The 25,485-nt window shown below is 40.4% G+C and overlaps 1 protein-coding gene across 1 annotated transcript; it reads left to right on the top strand.

Moving 5' to 3' along the window:
- The first annotated feature begins 10,324 nt into the window (after nt 1-10,324).
- pou2af2 (POU class 2 homeobox associating factor 2) lies at nt 10,325-24,747 on the top strand. Its single transcript, XM_073462424.1, has 5 exons — nt 10,325-10,334; nt 11,381-11,481; nt 21,014-21,053; nt 21,281-21,585; nt 24,313-24,747. The coding sequence occupies exons 1-5, from the start codon at nt 10,325-10,327 to the stop codon at nt 24,745-24,747; spliced, it is 891 nt and encodes a 296-aa protein (XP_073318525.1).
- The last annotated feature ends 738 nt before the right edge of the window (nt 24,748-25,485 follow it).

Below are 25,485 nucleotides of genomic sequence, written 5' to 3'. Positions count from 1 at the left end.
AACTCTGAACAGACACACATTAAATTGACAGACGTCCTCTGGTCAGGTTTAGTCCAGACTGTTGCCTTCATAGGTGGTCAAGGACTGTTTTTTTTCTGATTGCACAATAGGAAAGTAATATTTTTAAATTTTCAGAAAGAAGTCAGACTTTTGGAGACAGACAGCAGGACTGTTGCTCCTCAACTTCAACTCATTCTTATGTAACAGGTAGCAGTGGAAAAAATGGGAGGACACTCGTAGGAGCATCTCTTTCTAACACGGGACTTAAGAATGTTGACAGTCTGATTCATATGATATAGGATTTGTGAAGGTGATATTAATATATCTGGAAAACCTTATCAATCCTTTCAGTTTGTATATCCCACTGGAGGAAAATGTGCTGAGACTGTTGATTTATCTAAAAGCAATGTAAAAATGTTCAGTTACAAGTTTCCCTCATAGTGATAAACCCATAGTTACAGCACTCAGGAGTATTTTAGCTCCTTTCAACTCATTGTTTTAGTTTTCCTGCCTAAAGGAGTGGTTGTGTGGACACTGAGTGCTGGAGCTTGATAGTGTGTGGGGGGTTATGTTATGCTACAGATCAACAGTAAAATTTCATGTTATTCTTATAATTTTATATTGATAAAATGAATTGAATTTGTATGATTAGTTAATATTAGTTAATAGTTGTAGTACAGGGCCTGGTATAATTGAAGCATTATAGCTGCAATATGTAAGAATTGGCCAGCTGTCAAATTCATACTCACAACAAACAGAGGGCAGCATATCACCAGAGTAACCAAAAACTGCTACTTACTGTAGCTGACATTAGCTAGTTAGCTCAGTTAGCCGTGCAGCTAGCGATCTGGACTGGGAGCTCGGAGAACTGGGGAAGTGTTGGAATTTACAACACTAGCACATGAGTTGTGGACCCGAGCTGGTTAGCACGCTAACCTCAGTAGATGCCTCTGCAACACAATACATAGACGTCCTAACGTCAAAACTGATATTTCTTTGCATCGTGTCGATAATTTCATTTAAACTAAAATTCTAACATGCTGCGCCTTTAAGCTGCATTTTAATGTCGCAGCATGTCATGGTGGAGTTGGCAGCTCTTACCTTTGGACAGAGCCATGCTTGTCATGTCCCCATGTTTAATGCTAAGCTAGCATTAAACAGCGGCACATTTTGTACACAGGCCTGGTATGCAGGGTATGGAGTGTTATCAAAATGGGCAACTTTGCCAACCATATTTGCTTCACATTACCAACTTAATTGTCATGATGTGTCAGTGTTGAGTTGTGTCGTGTCAGCACTGGAGAAAGGCCTGGCTGCATCATCATTCTGCTACAGGGGTAAAAGAGGTGACGTGTTTGTATGTCTTTAAAAACAATCACATTCGTCTCAGGTGGCACATCGCCAATGCAGTAATGGTGGCCCTGCAATATAGTGCTGGGGGATGGGGGGCATGTTCTGGTGGAAGATTTGCATGTGTGGAGGTGAGTCCTGCATTGAAATGGCTGAATCCCCACAAAAGAAAAGGTAACAGCTGCTAGCTTGTTTGGTTTGCAATGATAGCGGCTGAGTTGGTGTTAGGATAACTTGCCATTTTAGGGTGTAGGTTGCTAGCTCAGAGGTTGTTTTGTTGTTAGTCTGCCTGAAATAGGCAGCCAGTGGCAGGCTTAGACCCATAATCTAGAACGTCTGCTGCCCCCAAGTGGCAATGATTGCTGGTACAGCTGTTGTATTCAACGGTTCTTGCTGATTTATTGTGTTAAAGCCCTATCATCACATGTGGACCATCATTAGACATATAAATGGTCATACTTGGTGTTATTATTAGCATCAGAGGCAGTAGGAATATGATAATAATAACAGTAGCAGCACAAGCAGCGGCAGCTCTAGTCGTGGCAGCAGTTGTATGAGTAGACAGAGACTGGCTGATGTCCAGTTTCCAATAAAAAGCTGAGCCTGATATATCATCCTGACCTGTGCACAGTGTGTTCTTTGTTGACGGTGGAGACTAACAGCAGCACAGGAGATGTGAGATCAGACCCAGCCTGTGATAAATCATGACTCAGCAGTGTAGCATGATAAGCAAAAGCTGTTAGGACAAGCCCAGATGACAGAGAGATGAGAGAAACTGTATTTCTGCTCCTCCTACCTGTCTTCATGTCTATCTATGGACTGTCCCATCTAATGTGTCATCTGTTCCATTTACCTGACAGTCATATAATTGATTTTACCTTATTGTCCTGTGTTTATGTGTATTTCAGTCCACCGTTCACCTGCATGTTGCTGCTGTTTCAGACTGTTTACTGTAGTTAGTTGTCTCTTACTGCCCTCTAGTGGATGAACTGCAGAGTGCTTCAGCTGTTATGACTGAAGGAAACCACTGGAGGTCAGCTTAGACACACACAAGACTATCATTAACACTCACACATACTGTGCATTCAGTCATAACTTTACACTGGAGGGTAATCTGTAATAATTCCATTTCTATTTCTATTTCTATTTCTCATTTGTTCTGGAACCCTTCGGCTGGAGTCCATTGAGGCTGCTCCAATATGGAAGGAGTGGCTGGAGAATAAGCTGGGGGAAATCCCAGACAAGGTTAGAACCTGTCTGAAGTGGGAAAGAAACCGGGATTGGGTAGCCACTTCACCAGATTATGTGATGACTGAGGGGTTGGAAGGAGAAGCATTTTGAGATTTTCTGAACTGCAAATAATGTGCGAGCGGCTCGTATGGGCTTAGGTGCATGTCTAATTTGAAGTACATTATGGGAATTGGATTGCCTGTTTGGATGGTTTTGCATCGTTCAAGTGTGTAGACTGGACAGTCTTCTGAGATGCAGTGAAGGTCAAACATGAAGGGATGGAGATGAGGATTAGATTTAGCAGACGGTGTGGTGAACTCTGAGCACCAAAGGAAACCAAAGAAAGCAGATGCAACATCGATTCCAGTGCATCGGCTAGATGGTGAAGTAGGAGGCTGGAACGTAGGGTATTGAGGCAGCGGAACAAGAGACCAGGACTCGATGGAAGACAGCGAGGGGTTGAAGTTGGCGACTGGCACTGGAAGCATTTAAAGAGTGTTGAAAACTGGTTGAGCATGGAAGAAGACGGGGTACCTGTAATAAGTTTGGCGAAGAAATGTATTCCACTAAAGGTACACTTTGATGGTGGGGATGCAGGAATCTGCACTGAGGCATGCTGCAGCCGGATCCATTGAAGTTTTTGCAGATGGATCGACCTTCTAACTGCAGCACTGGTCTACCTTTTTGTCCATGCCTTGGGGTAAGGGTATGGAGGTGACAAAGCTTGTGGCTTTTGGAATAACATCTGGTGATGGAGTAGTGGAAGAGAGGCGAGTGAAAGGGGAAGCTGAGTTTGAGTTTGTGGTTTTATTTTAGAGGGGGTGGTTCGTGCAGTGGCGGGGTGAGCAAGGGGACCAGTTCAGAGTCAGGTTATCATCAAACTCCTGTCCAAGAGCTGCCTTCATGTCTGTCGAACGGTCTTGGTTGAGAAGTTTGGTCGAGGGAGGAAAGAGTAGTTCAGCTAGGTCAATGTATTTACAGGTGAGGATTTGTTGTAGAAGGTGTGCCAAGACGGGAGAGGGTTGAGGAGGAGGTTGCTAGATGGAGGGATCTCTGAAGCCAAAGAAAACCAAATGTTTCTTGTCTGCGCAATAAATGCGTAGGAGGAATTGTAGATGGGGCATTAAAGGATGGTTGGTGGGCTGTGGAGAGAAAAACTTGGGAGACAGGCTCTGACCTGCTAGGTGCCAACCCAGTGGCAGTAAGAAGCGGGAGAGGTTGCTGTAGAGGGGAAGGGAATTGACAACTCAGTGCCAGAAATTAGAGAATCCCTGTGTTCCAGTGCCCATACTACCATACTTTACTATGCCAGAAAAGATTTTAGTATGTCTCAATATGAAGTATGTGAAATGTAGTATGCCAAACATACTGGAAGAGTCAGCATACAGCTGAAAGGAGGGACAAAAGGAATTACGGAGGAGTGGATGCCGCTGACCGTGTGGTTGGATGCTGCTATTCAGGAGTCTTGTTTTCTGGACTGGAGGACGTGGTGAGCAGGGTTTCTGGAGAAACCGTGGTACTGTTGTTTTCCAGGCCTTGTTGCAGGCCCTAAAGGAGGTCCATGTTGGAGCGATCCATGGGTGAGTCCAAGTTTTTTAATGACTTGAGACTGCGATGTGGTTTTCTTACAAGCGATAGGGTTAGGGTTAGGAGAAACGAGAACAGACAGGTATGAAGCGGGGAGTGATTGAGGTGTGGCCCTGCTGCTGAATTTCAGATAAAACTTGATCTCCATTGATGGCATGTTTGTGCAACATTAAACACTACAGTAGCAGGATCTGTGAGGTCATCACTTTTAAGTTACAGACACACTAACAGAGTTTGCATACTCTCAATTGATCATGTCTCTGATCAGCCTATCACCTTTAATCACTAATTTGAATATTGTTAGGGTTGCTCTATCAGTGAAACGTATTATGTTTGTGTGCAGTTGTTGATCTTTGGGAGCCATCGAACCACAGAGGGGCACTGCAGTTGTGATTCGAGCATTCAACTCATGATACACTGTGTGGCTTGCTGTCATTTACCACGAACGTGTGATGAAATTCAAGCTTCTTGTGCTCATGTAAAGCAAGTTTAGCAATCATATCAACATGTTGTCTTTCAGCAACACCAACTGGTGCCAGCAGTCACATTGCAATGCCAGTTTGTCCGCCTGCAGTTTCCCTCAATTATTTTGATGCTCTGTTAAAAACAAAAGTGCAGTTTTGAGAACAGGTGACACAAGCTCCCATTAGCAAAACGACAAAATGCTGTGTTCTCCAAACTCTTCATACAATGCTCCAAGTCACATACTGCTGTGTAAAAATAAAAAACAAAACCTCAGTTGACTTAGTGCTGATGCTGATACCCTGAACTGTAAATGAAATCTGAATATTTTATTTTTGCTGCTTCGAATCTTTTCCCTGATTTCAGGACATCAAGTTTTATCGTCATCACACCTTCTGTCCTATTCTTTCAGGTCAGACACTGACATGACAACAGCAATGTCAGTGTCCAAAGTAAAATTTCAGTGTGTGCGACCTGGACGTGACTGTTTGTGTACACCGTGGCTGCTTTTTCTACTCCTCACTTCCTTTTGTTTATTTTTTTAAATCAAACACCAGGTAACCATCCCTGTCTTTTTACATCTGACTCCATTCTGATTATAGAGTCATTTTTATCTTTAAAAATCTGAACTTCTGCAAATCATGTTTTTTATGTGAAGATTGAGTGAAATCAAACTGATAGAACTGATATAATAACCCGAAATGATTAAGATCACTGCATTTTCAGTCTCAGAGAGCAGTTGCATCAAATCCGTGGAGAAAAACTGAAATGAACATAAAAAAAATAGATTAAAATGTCAAGAAACAGCTCTGTCCAGGATGCCCAGAGTCAACCCATGGGCAACCCATGGGCAACACAAAAGCATGGGTGCATGCCACTGGTGCCATTTGACCGTGTTTTTTGGTGGTTAAAAAAATACTGAATGCAAATGCAATTGGGCTTTTAAAAAAAAATCCAAAAGTTTAAAACATTTAAAGCATGTAAATTCATATTGTTGATATTAATTTATGTCTTTATTTCATAAGGTACTTAAGAGTATATACTCCCCACAGTACAGTCAGCCTTTGTGTTGCCAGGGATACCAAAGTGTAAACAGAAGGTAAACCACCAAAAGTCAACAGAGGAATTTCCCTGGAAAAAGATGACAGAGAAATTGAACCTCATTTACAATATCAAATGTACGAGCGTGACGGTCAGTCACCAGTGTGTCACATTAATTGATGTAAAATGTAGAGACATTGTGAGATCACATGTGGAGTGACATTACTCAGCCCCATGGTTTCACTGACAGAATGAGACAGTGTTCAGTGCAGCTCAGTCTGATCTTTTCCTTCCTCTTCTGTCCCAGGTGTCCGTTGAAGAGGAGACCTGTGCATCCCTCTTATCTCTGAGTCATTAACTGATAAAAACTCCACACAGCTCTCAGCACACATAACATCACCAGGTTACACAAGAACAGGGAGCCACAATACTGCTATTGACCAGGAAGTAAGCTCTCCTAGCCTAGTTCACAGTAAACACAGGCGGGACTCAAAGGTGCCCTGTTGAGTTGGAAACACTGTGGTGGACACTGCTGGTTGTTCCAGTAAAATCCCCTTCATTTTCCCTCTCTAGTATGAAAATGAGGTTCTCCTTAACTCACTGCACACAATGCTGAAGTAAACATGCCAGGACTCAAATATTTTACATTGTTTACTTTTAATATACACTTCTCACAATTAGTCAGGGATATTTTAGTATTTCACTTGATTGTTTATTCTGTGACATATCTGAATTTTTATTTGGTGTTTTGTGAATATTTTTGGTCCCCAAAAATAATGCAACACATTTCATTGGACTGTTATTGCATATCCATGCATTTGCTTTTATGCATCCATATCCTAATATCCCTAACTAATTATGAGTACTGTATTTTTGTTTATTTCTCACAAGATCATACAGCTGCACACTTCATACATATGCCACAGATAGTCTATGTTGTGTGTCTGACAGCTTAATAGTTTCTCAGGGGTTTGCCTTTTCCTTTAATAATTTGGTTAGCATTGTGTTTGGAAATGTGTAAGACAGCCTGATTTACCTCATATTTGTGCATCCATTCATCCATCCTATTCTCTAGTCAGCTGAGATATGTAATCTCTGCAGCAAGTTTTGGCTCAGCCCCAGGTCTCCTTAGAGTTGGACGTGCCCAGAAAACCTGCAAAGGGAGTCACCCAGGAAGCATTGTATTCAGATGCCCAAACCACCTCAGCTGGATCCCTTTGACATGAAGGAGCCGTGGTTCTACTCCAAGATCCTGAGCTCCCGATTCTCTCCAGGGAAGAATCGGCACCTTAATGTGTGTCCGTGTGATTCTGGGAACTCCAGGTACACTGTGAAGTCTGACTTTACTTAAGAAAATCGAGGAAACCTCAAAATTAACAAGTAAAATATTCATAATTTCAAGTTGTGAAAACGTTTTAGCTCCTACAACTTAAATGTAATAGTCTACTTTACTTTGTAATCATGAGGTAATCTGTTTCCTGAAATTTTTTTAAAGTAAAGTCAGCTTTTGACTGAAGAGTGACCCCATTTGAATCAGCAACAAAAGGGATGGAGCACCGCCCTTCTGGAGTCAGACCTGAGAGGGAGGCTATAGCCTGGTGGCTGAGGGTTAATCCATGGGGCTTGGCTGGGCACAACCCAACAACATGGAGCCTCCACCCTGCAGGCATTTGGTTTGGCTGCAATGAAAGCTCGGTGGAAGGCAAAGTCGGGGACCTGGACACTGTCAACACTACTATTGATATGATGGAGAAAGTTTTAATGTACCACTCCCTCAAAACTGAAAAAACTGAAAACAAAATTTCAAACATGCAGGTTTCACATTTACAGGCTTATCAACATGTTATTAATGATGCATCATGTTTCAAATACTGTCTATCATTCTGTCTGTCCTCTGAAACAGCACCTGTCGTACTCTCTCTGCGCAGAGCATTTCTTTTTATATCTTTACCCCATCAATGTATTGGAGAGGAGACCCAGGGTTCTGTTTTCGTGGGGAGGACACATAAAGATACCATAATGAACACCTGTAGCTTTGGTGTAGAGGCCTGCCTTTGTACAGGGTCCAGAGTTTTGTGCTACACCCCTGGCGCCATGGTCACTGCGTCGGGAGTGAAGCAAACATTTGGTAATTGTGTGGCCAGGCTCTCTTGGCTACAGGGTGGGATGAGATGAAAAACAACACATTTCATATATGTGGGTGTGAAAATCATGGCCAATCACTCGTTACTTTAATTCCCTTTAAACACAAACTGTCTGTGTGTCAACAAATGTTTTTTTTGCATTCTTTTTACAAACTTATTTTGAAAATTAATATAATCACTATCACACTCTCTATCTGTCACATCATGTTGCTCATCACAGCGACACATCTACAGACATGTGACAAGTTAAAGGAAAAACCTGAATAAAAGAAACGAGGAATTCAGATGCTTCCACACATTTGCTCTGCAAGGTACAATTAAGAAATCATCAACATGTACATCAGCATGTATATATCAGGAGCAGATGGTCCTGAGGGAGTAGTTATTGCTGAGTTTTAAATGATCAACAGTTTTTCGGGGGACAGTGTGAACTGCTTTCATCACGCCTGTTGATTTACAGTAGAAGCTGTCTAGAATAACAACATGTTACAGGTAACACATATATATTATTTTACAACAGTCTGCAGATCTGCTGCTGCAACATCACTCCAGTTAGAGAATACAGAGTAAAGGCTGTCAGTATAGTAATACTGCTCGTCTCCTGTCTTACTGTAGATGACAGATATTATTATTATTATAGATATCTATTATTTTTCCTTTTCAACACCAAATGTGTTCGTAAGTGAAGCTAGGCTACATACAGAACTGCCCCTTACATACAGAACTATGATGTTCAGGCTTATTAAAATGATAAAACTATACTGTCTTCTCCTGTATTGAAAACATATTGTTTTATTGACCTGTTTTATTCTAGTCAGTCAGGTGCAAGACACCACCATCAGTACTTCCTGTTCAGTAAAGCATCAGCTGACCATGTGGAGGCTCTTGATTCATGGCCACAGATGTAAACATGTAAACAGTCTCTCACAGGTGCTGATGTTCTGAAACCTGCTCTTCAATCAGTCCATGTATTAAAACCCGACAACAGAACAAAAGACTTTTTCAGTGCTTCAACTCTGGAGTCTCAGTCACTTAGTCAAATACAAAAGACTGGCAGCTGGCTATATTAATGGTTGTCCAGTATTGATTATCGTGAACACTACCGCATATGCACAGCAATGTATTTTCTTTGTTAATTATTAAGTGATTTTAGCCTCTGATGCTCTCAGTGTATTTCCTGCAGAGAACAGAGTCATATGCATCAGTTATTGTGTGTCCTGTCAGCTCCTGAGCTCAGTGTTTCCTGCTCTCCACTTCCAGTCTGTGGCTGCGTTGTGTTACTCTTTAAATCGTTAATGTTTATGTGTCAGTTTACTTATGACAGTATTTCTGCAAGTGGTCAGTGAAAGGTCAGATCATGATGTCAGTGGGCTTTTAAATGGGAGTGTGTTAAACATGCTTTAACATTCAGGCTCTCTGTTTGTAAGTATCACACCAAACTGCATGCAAATCCAAGTGGGCATAAACTGTGCCACTGTAATGTTTAGCTACTTTATCATACAGCTATCACTGCCATTATGAAGTCATGTGAGTCAAAAGTATAACCAGGTTCAATCTTTGTAATGTCACTATCACACTGGGTAACGTATGTAAATGTTCATTGACATTCATCATATTTAATGAACAAGAGTCACGATCTGAAGACAGAACACTGTGTGGTTCAGCCAGGAAACAATTAAAAAGAGCGTCATGTTAACGCCAGACACAAATTGTTTAGCAGAGCATGCCTCCAGCTATTCTTCCTCTCCTTTAAACACAAGGTTGAGATGACTCATTTGTTTGTAGTTCGCTCAAAGTCTTTTATACAAATTTCAGCACATCAATTTGAGTAGAATATTGCACAATAATATCCTTTCATGCAAAAAATGTCTCTTTTAACAAAAAAAAGAATTGTTTTTTGGCAGGAGGTATCAAAGTCTGTCATCAACTGTCTGATTCTAGATGCCAACAGTCAAACACAGACACAGGAGGATGCTTTGGTCCACTCTGAGCTGTGCTGCTCGGGAAAGGTTTTATTTATTCCAGAGAAGCCGAAGCTCAAACTGAAACAAAAACAGACTCCATCCCACAAACCAGCTTTATGAAAACTCCTGCAGCTACAAATCAAAATTTGGAAACAGTATATCCTTTTGAATTTGGATGATGAGTGGGGGCTTAGGGAGGAGTGACATGCTGCCTCCCGGCTGCTGTGCCATGCTCCCCATGCCTCCAACCCCTAATCTTGACTGCAGATGCAAATAGTCTCAAAAACGTCCCGACCTAACATTTGCATTTAAACAAATAGATAAAGGTCATTTTGAAAAGCAGCCTCCTCATGACTGCAGTGTGAGGTGGCATGTTCCATGTGTCCCTGCCCTCCTGACAGCGTAGTTAAAGCTCCCACCGTGGCACGCCACTCCAGTATGGTGCTGCACACTGGGATCCAGCTACTGTAGGCAAATACAGCAGAGGGAGAACAGAGAGGCCTCTCTGTGCGTGTGAGTGTGCGTGTCAGACAGCTCAGCAACATCATGGACACAGGTAGGACACAGTCATTCATATACAGGCTGACAGCTGCTCCTGCTCTCAATATTATTGTCATGTTTTCATATCTAATAGAGTTTGTGCTGCAAACATCTGATAAATATACAGTTTATTTCTTTGCCTGTTTTTGGAGCAATATGCATGGAACTATATTTAGTGGGATTTTTAAGCCTGGCTATTTTTTGATGACGTGTGCTTGTTTAATCAGTAGTTTCCTTTCTGGATATTGATTTGTCAAAGGAAATAGTTTGATTTAGTAGAAATATATGAAACAACTGAATAATAAGAAATGTGTGAACAAGGACAAAGTATGATGTCTTCATGTAATTCACACAAATCAGTGTTTAATATTTGAAAGATGCTTTTAATATCGAGCACTCGTAGGTTAACTAATGCTAATTAATAAGATTCATACTTTAACATATATTTAATATGGGATTACACCTGATAGGATGATTAATTTTTTTTCCTGGCAAAGGAATACATTTTTAATTTTTTTTTTTTATCTAATCCAAAGAACATTTCATATTTTCAAGAATACCATCTGCAGAGCAAAGTGGGGGCTTATCTAAAATATCCATTCAAAAAGCTGAGATCTTTTACATAAAGTTTTTTGCATGCAATTTCCGTTTGCATAATAAAGTTTGCATTTTCATTGAGTTTATGCTTCTGCTTCCCAGGAATGTCCCCAAATCACACCTGCACACATTTGAGATTTGTGAAGACCGATTCATTAGAAACATGAGCCTCTTTTATGATGCATGCATGAATTCTCTAATTTGGATCTGACGGTACGATTCTTAATAATAACTCCTCCAGCCGTCCTTCACTGTGAGCGTTTGTAGTAAATTGCCTCTTTTTAGCAGTGCATTTGCATTGACCAAACCAAAGGCGATTTCCATGACATTTACACAGTGATCCCAAAGAGTATATAAATAAAACTGTGAAACATTCAAATGAACACACATTTGTGGGGATGGGTGAAAATTTGTATGAAGTCAAACTGTTTCTGGATTCACACACTGTTCTTTTGCTCTGTCTAGAATATTCCAAACGAGTGTACCAGGGCGTCCGAGTCAAGCACACAGTGAAAGACCTGCTGGCGGAGAAACGATCCCGACAGACAAATGGACCCAGATACAGTGTAAGCACAATCTCCTCTAAACCGCTCTGCTTTTGTCCCATCCTGTCTCTCCCCACTTCATTTTTCTCTCAAACCAAACAGCGCAGCCACAGTTGACATTCTGTTGGTGGCACAATTAAGAGGTCGCCTTTTACAAATCTCCTCTCCTTGTTTACATTTTGACTTGTTTTGTGGACCAACGATCCATGGTTGATCCATTGACCACCTGTACCTCCCCCCTCTGTCTCTGCTCCCCTCCAGCGCTCGCAAAGCCAATCTGTAAATAGCTCAGCACGGTGTGTGTGGAAAGAGACACAAAGCTGACCTCACAAAAGAACACTGGCAACAATACTCGCAGTGAGCGTCGGCCATGATCTCCAGAAAAACTCCCCTGAGGTGGAGGTGGGGTGGGAAGGCTGAGGTGGACAGGTAACATAGAGACAGAAAAAGGGCCAGTGAAGGAGGCTGCCTATGCAAAGTTTGATCCGCGCACACCTGCCAGCCGACATTGTCCTCTGCCGTGTACAGGCCACAGACAAACCTCCTATTGTTGTCTCGGAAACACACACGCCAACACTCTCACACAGTCAGAGAAGTCAGGCTATGCTTTAGACGCCTGCATGCACGAGCAAGACTGGCTTTTCATTTCCCACAAACCGCCTGTCAAAAGCCTTTTACAGGACACCATTCACTGTTTGTTTTCTGTTTAGCATCGGCATGGCCAGTCTATAGATATGCAGGCTGCTAACGACTCGCGTAATGACGGGATTGTGTGAGAGACAAAAGAGAAGATATCAGCAGATGCCACAAAGAGAGACAGGTCAAAAAAAAAACCTTCTCTGATACAACTTTCAACTTGGACTTTTATTCCGTTGAGTAATTGTGGTGCATGTAGCAAAGAGATCACAACCGCTGGGGGGGGGGTTCAGAGTGGGAGGACACAGAGAACAGGAACCCTTGCTGGTCACAGAGTTTTATTTAAACACATTTTGCAGAGGCAGAGCTGCTCTGAAAGATGAAATATACATGTGGTTTAGTTCAGCCAAACAAACACAGTCTCAGGGTACATTTCTATTTTTGTATTTAGTGATCAGGCACAGCTTTTACACCTCCCAGCTGAAAACTACGAGACTATCACACTCTTCAGGTTCAAAGTGATGTTAGGAAACAGGTCGGGTCAGAGCTAGCTGGTTAGCATGCCAACTGATATCTCTGCAATGCAGTACATAGACATCTTTGACATGTCAACACTGTTATGTCTTCACATTCTGCAGATGATGTTAATTCATTTATCGAACAGTTTAAATTCTGGCCATACAAGTCGCCCCTTTAAAGGATAGGAGTAGCAATAATCTGTGTTCTGTGCTACAGAGCTCTGTTGTTGTCCAGAAACTACAGCTACATAAATTGCTCCTGTACAACGACCAAAACAGTTTCAACTTTGGCAGAAAACCTGTTCATAGAGGACCCCATCACTTGTACAACCCAATCACTGGAAGAAATGTTAGCTAAGTACGTTTCTACTAAACCACAGATAAGTTCAAACTGAACATTTCTTCATGTTGCTTCTTTACGTTTGTTTAGGTTGAATTTTCTATTTTGCTCTTGTCACAACTCTATGCTTATGATCTGGTAAGGTTTAAGCACAAAACCCACTTGGTTGGGTTAGGCAAACATCAGGGTTTGGCTTTAAAAATACCTGTTGCAGATGGTCTCTCTACTACTTAAAATACACCTGGTTTTGACACCACAAAAATGGATGGAAATGTCTCCAGATGTCCTTAAAAATATCAATTGGTGTGACTCGACCTCCGATCGTCCATTTGACAGCCTTATTGGCTGGTAGTAACACCACCACTTTCCCCTCCTAAATGGCTAATAGGAATAAATTGTGAATGTGATATGACATATCTGTGGTTTGCAGAAATATAACTGCTAACATTATATCCTGCAGAATTGGTTGCACTTGTACTTGAACTGAAAATGGTTTTCATGGTAGTTTATTTTGACTCAGTCCCAAGCTACAGACAGGGTGGAGACTTCATGAAGTATTGTGAGACAGGCTGACACATTATTGGTTTTAGTATTTTCAGTGGATTTGTTGACAATGCCTTTTTTACGCCAAAATTACTGGGTATATGCTTTTTCTTTTAAAAATGCAGGTAAACCTGCTAAAAATAGGTGATTGACTCCATTGTCAGGAGACAAGTTAGCCTTTCGACGTCACAAACGCTTTTTAGATATATTTTACTTTATTTCTCTTTCACACTCAGTGCTCACTAAACCAGTTTGAGGGCTGCTTGAACAGAGACAGATGGAAAAGTATTCACGCACCAACGTCCTTCACTATAACTTGTGTCATAGCATCGCACTGGAAAAGGGCAAAAATGAACATGTCCACCCAGTTGTCATGTTTCCATCACAGCTGATCGGAGCCAGAGGCCGATAACTAACTGTGTACCCTTTCCCACTGAAGACAAAAGCCAGGTGTCAGTGGGTGTTTGTGGGTTTCTTGTCTTGTGTGAACGGGTATAAGGGAAAAATTGATTACCATAAGCTGTATTCTTTAAATCAGCCTAAAAATATGATGTATTATTACAACTTGCATTATTTGACTGGGGCTGGGGTGGACACTGATGTTGTAAAAGCAGAACACATTGTCCAAACCGGACTATAAACTATGACCTGCAACATGTGGAGGCAGAAGTATGTTGAGGAGACCAGTGTCTCTTTCATGAGTCAGTGAGTCCACAGAGGACACGATAACAACGGTCTCCTGTCTCCTGCTCATCCAAATAACAAGCTTTCTAACTGTTGAAGCAAAGGTGTTGAAAGTTTGGTTCACTTTTATTTGAACTTATAAAAATCCAAAATTCCAAATTTTAAAAATTTAATTTGCATCCACAATGTTGACATTTATATTTGATATTGTCTCAAAATTAAGACTTATTCAGAACAAAATGAGGAATCCAGCATTAAAGCATAACTATGTAACTTTTGAAAGAAATATCCCATTCATACATACATTACAAATTAAAAGTTGAATGCATTAGTTAAGCGACACCTTTGCTCACTTCAATACACAGTCAGATTTGGTCTGGTATGACCAGTAGCTTGTGGTGGCTAATGTTAGCAAATCTGACTCCACTGAGTCAGTTCACTGACTTTATGATCCATGATCTTCTTATGATACTCTTACACTATGTTTTAGCATCAACCATTCTCCTGCCACCTGTCACCACAGTTCGGCTAAAGTGACATAAGTCTCACTTTAAGGCAATTTAACTGCTGTGGTTTCCATGAAAAATGAATACACTTTGTTATAACTATCATTGATTAATCCTACATTTATAGTCAATCAAATTCAAAAAACATTTCATTGTGTGTTAACAGTGAAATAACTTTTAACTACATTTAATTAACTACAAATTTACCATTTATTAATGATGGTTATTATAAAGTTCTTACCTACATTTTGAAGTAAATACGTGATTTATTAGTAAATATATAATGTAATATAATATAATATAATATAATATTTGTAAGTATTTTCACATTTCCAATGGAAGCCATACCTCCATCACACTGGGTTATATGTGGAGGTATCTGGTCTGCAGCTCAGCACCTTTACAATACGAGCGTTCCTTGTGTGTCTATAAATGACGCATGAGGCTCTAATGAAGCACAGAGACACACAGTAACTAAAGCCATGCATGTCCTTATGTTAGCTAATGCCGCCTTTTATCTGTGGGGATAAAAGGCCATTGAGAGTGACGAGCAAACTCTGACCACAGAGTCGTCCTGCTCATGTTGGAACACGGAGAGCCGCGGTGAAAATATAAAGATCTGACATCATCTGCTCCTCTTTTCTCACAACATTTCTACTGAGGCGCTGTGCCCAAACATGCTGCTATTACATACATGAAAAACCCCAGAAAAATAAGGGTAACTTTCAAATAAAATCTCGAAGAATTCGTACATGATAGATATAAAGTTAATAAAGGAACAGCAGTGAAGCACTGAGACTCGTTATCACACTCATAAATATTGTGAGATTATTTTTAAAGCATTAGCATACAACAGGTATTGGAATTACGAGAATATGTGAATGTTTTGCATAGGAAGGATCATCTTCTGGGAAATAATGTCAAATAAATCTATCATTATAATCCTCCACCACAAACATACACAAACACACACACACTGCCTGACGGTCGGAGCTTGAGCAAGCTGATTTCCATACGCAGCCTTCAGAGATGCACCGAGCCGTACCTGAGCCACATGAGGAAGTCTTGGCACTGGCAAATCACATTCAAATTCTGGCCTCAAAATTTGCTTGCCTCCCAGCCAACACAGGCTTAATATCAACTCTTTCATGTTGGCAATATGCAAAGAAGAGAGCCTATCCTGTCAAACCCCGTCTGTGTGTCCCTGCACTCTGAGTCTGCACGAAGCTGTAACTGCTGTCAGAGTAGAAACACACAGATGTATCCATGTTGTTGGTCAGCAAATCTATGCCTAAAACATTAAATAATAATTACATATCAGTTATGCCAATATTCGTAGGTGAACTAGCAAACAATAACAGGATCACAGGCTAGTAAACCATGACTAAGGGGAAATAAACTCTTTGGTTCTGCACCTGTAAAATCGTGCTGTGCAGACGAACTTTGTTCAAATAGAGATCCAAAGTTTTAAAGATCCCAGATATGAAACATCAGCTCCAACTTTTTTTTCAACAACTTGATGATCTCAAAAGAATTTCTATCTGGACTTGAGTTCTCAGTAGTTTTGTAAACTTCATCAGATGTTTTTTGAGCTTTTGGCCCTGCATGCACATCCTTTGTGCTTGTTTGAATGTTTCCTTCTATTTAGCCCTCTTCATTTTTTCAATATTACATTGGGAATAATATGGGAAAATATACATTAGTACTTCAATTTAATACAATCATTTAATTTATATTGTTACAATTACTTTATTGTAAAATAAATACAGATTTTGCAAATACACTTTTCTACCCTTTTCTATAAATCTACTGTGAGTTTATACATTTAAACAAAAGGAATCCACTGTTATTTCTTAATTTTGCACTTGTACTGTGTAAATACACAGAGAAATAAAGTAATTTTTCTGATGGAGAGTCCTGAGCTGAACCGTGTGGTGTGAATACATGTAAGGTTAACGTCACACTTATGTTATTAGCCTCAAATATTTATTAGCTATCTAATGTAGCAAACAAGCCCGTTGTCACAACAGAGTACGCTGTTTATTTACCTTCCAGCTCACTAACAAGCATGAGGTCAATACTGAACAGACTCCATGTGTTAACATGAGTTACCATTATCATTATTATTATTATTATTATTATTATTATTATTACCATTTTTGTGCTGTCTTACAGTTTTTACCATTAGTGAGGTATTTTTTCTTTCTTGCAGCTGTAAATTAGCACCATGGAACTGGCTTCTCTCCCCTGTGCTGAATGTCATGAGAGGGTTGACACTGAAAGCTACTTCTCGCAGATGCTGATGATGATATCCAGCTCTGTAACAGAGAGATCATCTGGATCAATAGTACATTAATAAAAAATAGTTTGTCGGTAGATCAACCAGAATCTACCTGTTTTTTTAGTATGCATTTTTAGTGCATTTAATGAGAATTGAAAAATGTAAACATTTAAAATACATAATGAGACTTCATTCAATGAACTTTCCTTATTCTAGTTCCTACTACTACTAAAATCTGTACTTTGACAGGCACATGTTGTCGATTGATTTAATAATTCTATGAAATAATAATAATAATAATAATGTTGAAAGGTAACAACCTTCAGATTATAGACTTTGAATGTATTTATGCAGTATTTACTTGATTTTGTTACATAGAGAGAGAGAGATGTTTTCTAACAATGAAAATGTGTAAGTCTACTAGAATTTGGCCAATTATGAAAAATACATACAAGGAAATTATCTACAGTAATTCATTGTGAAAATTAATAGTATTTTACTATAATTTTCTTTTTTACTTTTATATACAGTGTACTTCCTTCCTTCTTCCACTCCACTACATGTCAGAGAGGAATGTTCTTTTCTTCTCTACATTTATCTGACAGCTGTGGTTACTAATAACTTTTCAGATGAATTATTTACATATAAAATACATGACATGCTTATAAAATACAACACATAGTTAAAGATGAGAACCTCGTCTTTGTGACTTGTGTCTAGTTGTGGCTCGCTGTCACAAGTTTCCATCAGCTGTGAGCAGTTCCACCAGAGACATTTCTGCTCTAAACTTCTCACAGGGCTGCATTTAAACAACTGTTTTCATACCCATCATGATCCTATCACCTGTTACCAATGAACCTGTTCACCTGTGGAATGTTCCCAACAGGTGTTTTTGGAGCGTTCCAACTCTTGGCCCCGTCCCAACTTGTTTGAAACAAGTTGCTGGCATCAAACTCCCAATCAACATGTATTTACAGAAATCATTTGAGTTGATGAGGTAAAATATTAAATATATCTGTATGTCTTTGTACTGTTTTCAAAATGTCAAAAATAATATGATAAAAATCTCAGACAGGCTGCCTTGCCAGCGGGAAGTGGGAATGGGGTCAATAGGCGATCTTTCGGATGTAACTGCGTTTAAAACCCTGTGTAGACCTGCTAATTTTGGTGGAACAGCAGTATAACACTGACACATACCTTCAATTAAATAAGGGATTTTTTGTCCACTTGGTGGCAGCAGAAACAAGTTGTGAACAAAACATTGCCATACCATCACCTTTATAAGTTAATATGGCAAATGTGTTGCTAATTTACACATCCAGCAGATACACAAAGCAACATTAGCATCCATTCTGGGTCAAACAGCTAAAGAATAAGGTTAAAATCACAACAATGCTCCATTTAGCTGAGGGGAGCTGCAGATTCACGGGATAATTCTCTGTAGGTTCATCACTACGAGCTACTCCTTTATCATCTTCAACTGAAACATGCAACATGCAAAAAAGTCTAGTAGAGCCGCACGCTTAAATTATTTTATCCCCCCTTCAAGTTAGCCCGGTGCTAAACCAGAAGTTAACAGGCTCGGTTGGCAATCCAGGTATTTTCACAGCCGGGAAGTCGAGCTTTTTTGACTTCAAAACACCACTGAGCAGCTTTCATAGGAATGAACGGGGCTCCACCTCCAACACTGTGTCCAGTAATAAACTGTCCCTGAATAGACCACATCCCAAATTCCTTCCGTATTTATGTGCCACCGCCGGATGTTGATAACGCGTCATCACTTCTAAACGTAAGACTTTACCCGGGTCTTATGTTTAGATCAAAGCTGAGCCGAGGTGATAAAAACCTGTGTCTACTGCAGAGTCAACTGACCTGGGTGTAAATGCAGAGTGTACACATTCCCATTGCGCACAAAAGCCCGATCTTAGTAGGTTTAAGTGGGATGTTTGACCGGTGGAAAAGGTGTATAAATGATGTAGAAACCTGTCTGCACTGAAGTGAGACAGTGTGCTGTCCTACAGGAGAAGTGTCCCAACATGTTTGGCCTGTGTGACCCCGTAAAGCAAACCAATGTCTACCTGCAACCTGTCATTACTGGAAGGAGTGACTTTTTCTTTGTTTTATTCAAATATTTGAGAGTTTTGGAGAAGTAAAATGATCCAAGAGGCACAGAGGTAGAGCAGACAGAGTTTATGCTGCATTTTGTCTTTCCTGTCCTCCTGATCGTCTGACAACTCCTCAGATGAATCGTCCGGCCCTGCGTGAGCTTGGTTAAAGTCTCACTTGTTTCATGCGAGGCTTCACGTGGCTCTGAGTCTGTGTCACAGTATCAGGGAACTCTTCTTCTAACTGTCAACACATTTTTATCCACTTCTCTTCTTCAGACCACTAAATGCTGTATGTTGTGGTTTTTACCACATCTCTGTGCTGTCATCACCAGACTATATGTTTCTCTTTGATACATAAACATTTGACTGCTTCTACCTGATTCATAGATATTGATTTTTATGTTCTCTCTTTGTCTTGTATATATCTTGTATTTTTCTTGTCGTTTTACCTTTCACTGGCAGGCGGTGTTAGCTTGAAAAGTGCTCAACAAATAATAATAATGATAATAACAATAACAATAATATCATCATAAGAGTGCTCTTTCTGCCAATTTGACAAAAAGAATGACAGACTTGGGATTATAGGAGCCTCAAAAAGAAATAGGGTATACATCTACAAACTCTAATATTGTGATATTTCCTGTCCCAGTACCCTGACGGGGTAATGTTCAGAGGCTGTAAGGATGTAAGTCATCCTCTCTGATAGTGATGCATTAATTATTACTCTTTCTGTTATATTTTCTCTGTTATAAATACTTATTCCTGGGCATATACTCTTATTTCTTGTTATTGCTGATTAGTTTTTTTTTCTTTGCCTCCTGTGTGGATCACCGGCTGAAGTCCACACATCTCTGTATGTCCCTATTTATGTTCAACTTCATAACAAGAGAGCAACATAATGAGAGAGCATAGTCGCAGATTTTCTTCTGGCATTTCATGTTTATTATAACTGCTTTTCATTTAAATTAAACTGTGAAGAAAATCCTGTTGCTTATTGGTGAATGGAGGCTTCCTGAAGGACTTTTAGAGATTTAAAGGAGACCTATTATGCTTTATTAGTTTTTTTGTTCCTCTCCTGCAGTGTTATACAGCTGTGTTGTGCATGTAAAAGGGGCTTTAAAGAGACAGAGGGTGAGCACAGAGCTGCAGCACTGGACAGGACCAGACAACTCATGTGTGTCTTGAGCATTAAAGCATGCAAACCTGTTCTAGACACACACTGTAGAAGTATTATTTTCTGTTTTATTTCTAGAAGTTGGATGTACTATGAAAATATAGTAACACCTTATAATAACCATCATTAATAAATGGTTAATTTTTATAAAGCATTTCATTGTGTGTTTACAGTAAAATAAAGAATAACAAAAGTTTAACTATAAATGTAACATTTATTAATGATGCCTACTACAAAGTGAAAACATTATTATTTAATTATATGTATTGTATTAACATTTTGTATCCAGATGTAAATGTATGGGTACTGTGTGTACATAAAGTGTAGATATATAACAATGAGGGAGACACTTGTTCTGAGCAAATACAGGTTGATTACATGTAAAACTCTTGCATATGTAAAATGTGTTTGCTTCTTAAAAAGTAGGTGATGGAAATTGTTGGTCAGTTAATAAAAGCTGAGAAATTCCACTAAATCATTAAATAGTAAAAGTCTAATTTACACAACAGCTGGAAGCTTTTCTGTCCCACTTGTTCTCAAAATGGTAGAGACACAAACAACAGGATGAGCTCTGTTGTTTTATTGCGAAGGGCTGTAAAGAGCATGGAGTGCGTCAAGTGAATTTGACTGAAGCAACAGTCAAAACACAATCTGATGTGTGAAAGAAATAATCCTTTCACTCTGGTCGTCACTCCTTCAAGTCCTCACCTTCAGTCATAATGAAAATGTTGTCCTGACTCATCCCAGTGTTTCTCTGCCACAGGGAGGATCCACCACCCCGCCGTCATTTGTCCAGATGCCAGGTGAGAGCCACCAGATCAAACACCTCTCACTCTTCACTGCCTGCAAGATAAACCTGTCAGCACACATTCAGGCAGCACTCTTATTATCACTTATTAATACTCAGACAACAGTTAGCTCTTTGACTCAGTTGAGGTATGTAAACAACAGAGCTGCTAACTGCTGCTGCCACCATGAAGACGAGGATGTGATTGTTCTCAGTCTCAAAGCTACATAATGTTTTCTGCAGGGTCTCACATGCTGCCCAGCTACTACAGCATGAGGCGTCCCTTCATCTCAGACTCGGACTTCTGCCCGTCCACCAAGCAGTTCTCCCCTGACGTCTATTCGTCCACACTGGGTGGTAAACCTCTGGGCTGTGAGCCCTCCACCATGACCAGCTACTCCTCCCTCATCGACAGCTACTACCCAGAGACCTTTGGTGATTACCGCAGCGCCGCCGCCTTCTCCAGCTCTGGAGGATCCTTCCTGCCTTCCTCGGCCCTCTCATCCCTGCTGCCTCCTTTTGGTGGAGAGTCCTCGCATCTGTTTCTGGTAGGATGGGATCCTATAAAAGGAACATGAGTATTGAGTGAATCCACGTTCATAATCGTCATTAGGGATTAAGTTAGAATTAAAAATCAATGATATTTTCATGGAAAACTGATGCTGTTTAAACTGATTTTAGGTGCAATAATGTTTCACTGTCTGGTTATTATAATTCCTAGGTAGAGAGAACATTAGGAAAAAAGTCCTATACGTATGTCAGGAACTTCAGGATACATGAGCGTCATGAGTTAAGGTAAAACATGTCGGCCTGTGCAGTGGGTCATTCTCTCTCTTAAATAAGGGTTTGAAATCTGTCTCAGAACTGAAATCATGACCATATGTTAACACTGAAACAGCTTATAATGACAGTAATCATCCCACCTGTTCTAACTGGCCATCAGACATCTCTTCATAATGAGGCCACTGTCCTTCTTTTTTTGAAAAATGTATTTGAAAGTTTACCCGAAGCTAAGATAAAGATTGAGCCAGATCAACAAGGGAAACACAAGCAGGAAGTTCTACACTAGGCTTTGGACGATTTCCACTTGACTTGTCAAACCAATCACCAGAATAGATGTTGGCGACGTATGTTTCTGCAAACCACACATATATTGAAAATACATTTCTTGTGCTTATGGTCTGGTTAGATAGGCAAAAACACCACGTGATCACGGTTCGGCTTAAAATACCCGTTTTAGTCACCACAAGGTTCACAAGGTGAATTCTTCTGGTCTATCTACACCACCAGCTCCTCTCCCTCCAGCTGATATTAAAGTCAGCTCGTAAACATGTGATGTGAGTGGGATATGACACGTATTGTAGAAATGTAGTATGGTACTCTGACACATATAAATGTGAATGTATCAGTACATGTAGTTTGCAGAAATGTTAACGGCCAACATTTTAAGCAGGAGTCTGTACTGGACCTCTCCACCTCAGACTGCTGAAGCCTCATTGTACAAATGACAAATGTACAGATCAACATCTGACTGTTGATTTAACATTAACTTGAAATGTGGGGACCTTTCCTTTAAATCTAGAGCATGCTGGGAAAGGCTCCAACGGTTTTAACAATGCTAGCTTGTAAAGTAAAACGCTGTTTTCAGGAGATTATCAAGTGCAGTTTTGAAACTTTGGATGGTTTACTCCTGAAATCTGAACCATTTGACTGCAGCGCACATCTCTGGTGTTATACACAGCTCTTTGTGATGTATCACTTCACATCTCTGTCTCCATTCTATTCATCAGTGTGTTTGAATATATACTATATCATTTTCTTCCTAACAGGAAATGTGGGGCAAATAGAGCGAGGTATGACATGTAACAACCATCCATGGTCACAGTCAAACAAGTGATGTTGCAGTTAATTGGCTCGCACCTTCACCAACAACTGTTGGTCACACAAGTCTGACAGCAGGTCTTTATACACCGCACATCAGTGGTAAATGTCAGGCTTTGGTGACAGAGATACTCCATTTTACACTAATAACAGATAGATGCCAACACTACAGTGTTCACCAACCAGCTGCTTTGTCATTCTGTGCCCATCCTCCAGCTCTGGGGACAGAAGCAGAGTGCTCCTGCTGAGTGGAAAGTTTGTCTTCCTTCAGGAGGCAGACACTTATGCAGACGTAGAGTTTGAAACACGTCAGCTATCAGCTTTGATTTAGGAGCCTGCTGGTCTAATAAAGGACAGTGTTGACTTCTTCCAGCCTGATGCAGTGTTGGTGAATGGAGTTTCTCTGCAGAGTTTAAAGAGATGAAAAACTTAATGCTTTAAAATGACTACAAGTCTTCAGAGCCAGATTAAATGGATTATATTTACATACACATTCAATAAACAAACAAAATGACCTTTCTGCCACATTAATATTATTATTATTATTATGCTCAATTATTTAGTTGTAAGTGTATTTTAGCCTACCTATTTATATTCTGGTATTCATTCTCATTTGATAAATCATGTATTTATGATTATATTATAGACATTACATTTAATTTATATGCATTTTACATTTCATTTGAATATATGCATTCAGATCATCATTCATTCAGATTTAGAAGTTTAGATAGAAAACTTAGATTAACAGACTCGTTCTCCTGACTTTCAGAGAGTGAAACCACTGAAATACTATTAACCAGACACTGACAGTGTTTATGAAATTAATTAAAAATTATTTTTGTATATTTTTTATATATGTTAAACATTATTTTGTGTAGGCTGTTGATGTTATTTTCCCCTCGGCCTGGGCCCCCTCCTAGTGTCTGCCTGTGCCTCCATCCAGCCCACGTTTTAACAAACCCTAACCCTTTCACATTATATACACACGTATTAATGTTCTTATGCAGACTTATTTATGTCTTTGTCATCAGTGTTGATTAATTCAGTTCTATCCATTTTTCCTTTACAGTATTGTCACTGCAAACAATCATCTGCTCACCTCTCCTGTTTTAGGTATTAAAACCTGGACAGACTAAATCAAAACCTGGATAGCAACAAGGTTAATTCAGAACATAACAACTGTTTAAGATCGTGAATTCTGAATCATAATCAAATGCAGCATGAATGCCCTTAATTGCCCTTCTCTAGGCATTCTGGGAAACGTAGGAAATCAGACAATGAAAATTACATCACATTCTGTTCTGACATGAAGAGAAGACGTGTGCTTCCTTCAGTCAGTAGAGGACATGTATGAGTGACTGATCCTCTCCTCTCTTGTCTTCCTGCCTCAGAGAGACTCATGGGAGCAGACAGTTCCAGAGTCAGTATCGCAGGTGGATGCTCTGTGTCCTGACGGCCTGGCCTCCGTCAGTGTCCCTCCCTCCATGCCCAGCCCGGAGCCCCCAGGAAGCCCCTCCCAGTACCGTTCGCCCAGCCGCGGCTCCTCCATGGGCCCCGTCTCCAGCAGCCAGCCCTACACCCTGCACTCTCTGGAAGATGCCCACTACCACCCCTTAACCACCAGCAGCACCTACCAGGTGCCCTCCACTTCCTTCCCCTGCCCTCCATACATGAGCAGCTCTGTCAGCGACCTGGTGTCCAAGATGGTGACAGAGGAGACGGCTGACGGCCACGCCAGCCTCACCTCCAACACCGAGGCTCACTGCTGGGCCAAAGAAGATGGAGTGAGCTCCTGGTCACCCTACGAGATCAGGAGAGCCTACTGACTGGAGGAGGGAGCTGAGGCTCAGATGGTGGAGGTTTCACAGACAATTTACCCAGTGAGCTTAACAAGCACTTGACAGTACAGAGAAAAGTCACTCAGTCAAACAGCTGTGAGGTGATTTGTTGATAGGACAATCTCAATGCATTTACACAGAGAGGATCCAAGTTTGAATATGTTGGTAGGAGTGAGGGAGCCTATGTTGACCAAGGTGTCCATATTACAGCCTGAGCTGGTGGGAAATTCCTGCATGTTTTTCTTTTTTTATGTGCGTCTTTTGTTTTTATTCGTATGACAAAGAGTGATCAGAGTGGACACATCACAAGACTTAAAGCTGAAGATTTCAATGATGTGCTGAAGTTAATAAAATAGTACAGTCACTTTCACAGTGTATAATGTGTATGATACAAGGCCTTGTGCTTGTTATAAGAAACTATGTGAACATATGACATGAGCACTTGCAGGGAACTTGGACAGTGGCCGGTGGGTACAGGATTGTGGAGTAGCTGAAGGTGTGCACTACATCTGTTCACATGTTTGTGTTTGGGTCAAAATAAAAACATACATGTAGCATTTAAAAACGGTGTGAGGCTGATCTTTAGGCTGAGTTCAGGTACTGTGAGACAGGTATGTGTTGCCGATCATCAAAAGTGCTCTTGAACAGTTGCTACGACACAATGGTTTCAGATTGGTTAGAAGTTCAGAGGCTCATAACATTATACCTCTAATTGACAACTGACTG

Source organism: Pagrus major, chromosome 2 (genome assembly GCF_040436345.1).
Source record: "Pagrus major chromosome 2, Pma_NU_1.0".
Lineage (NCBI taxonomy): Eukaryota > Metazoa > Chordata > Actinopteri > Spariformes > Sparidae > Pagrus > Pagrus major.
This window is presented reverse-complemented; position numbering and strand designations above follow the sequence as displayed.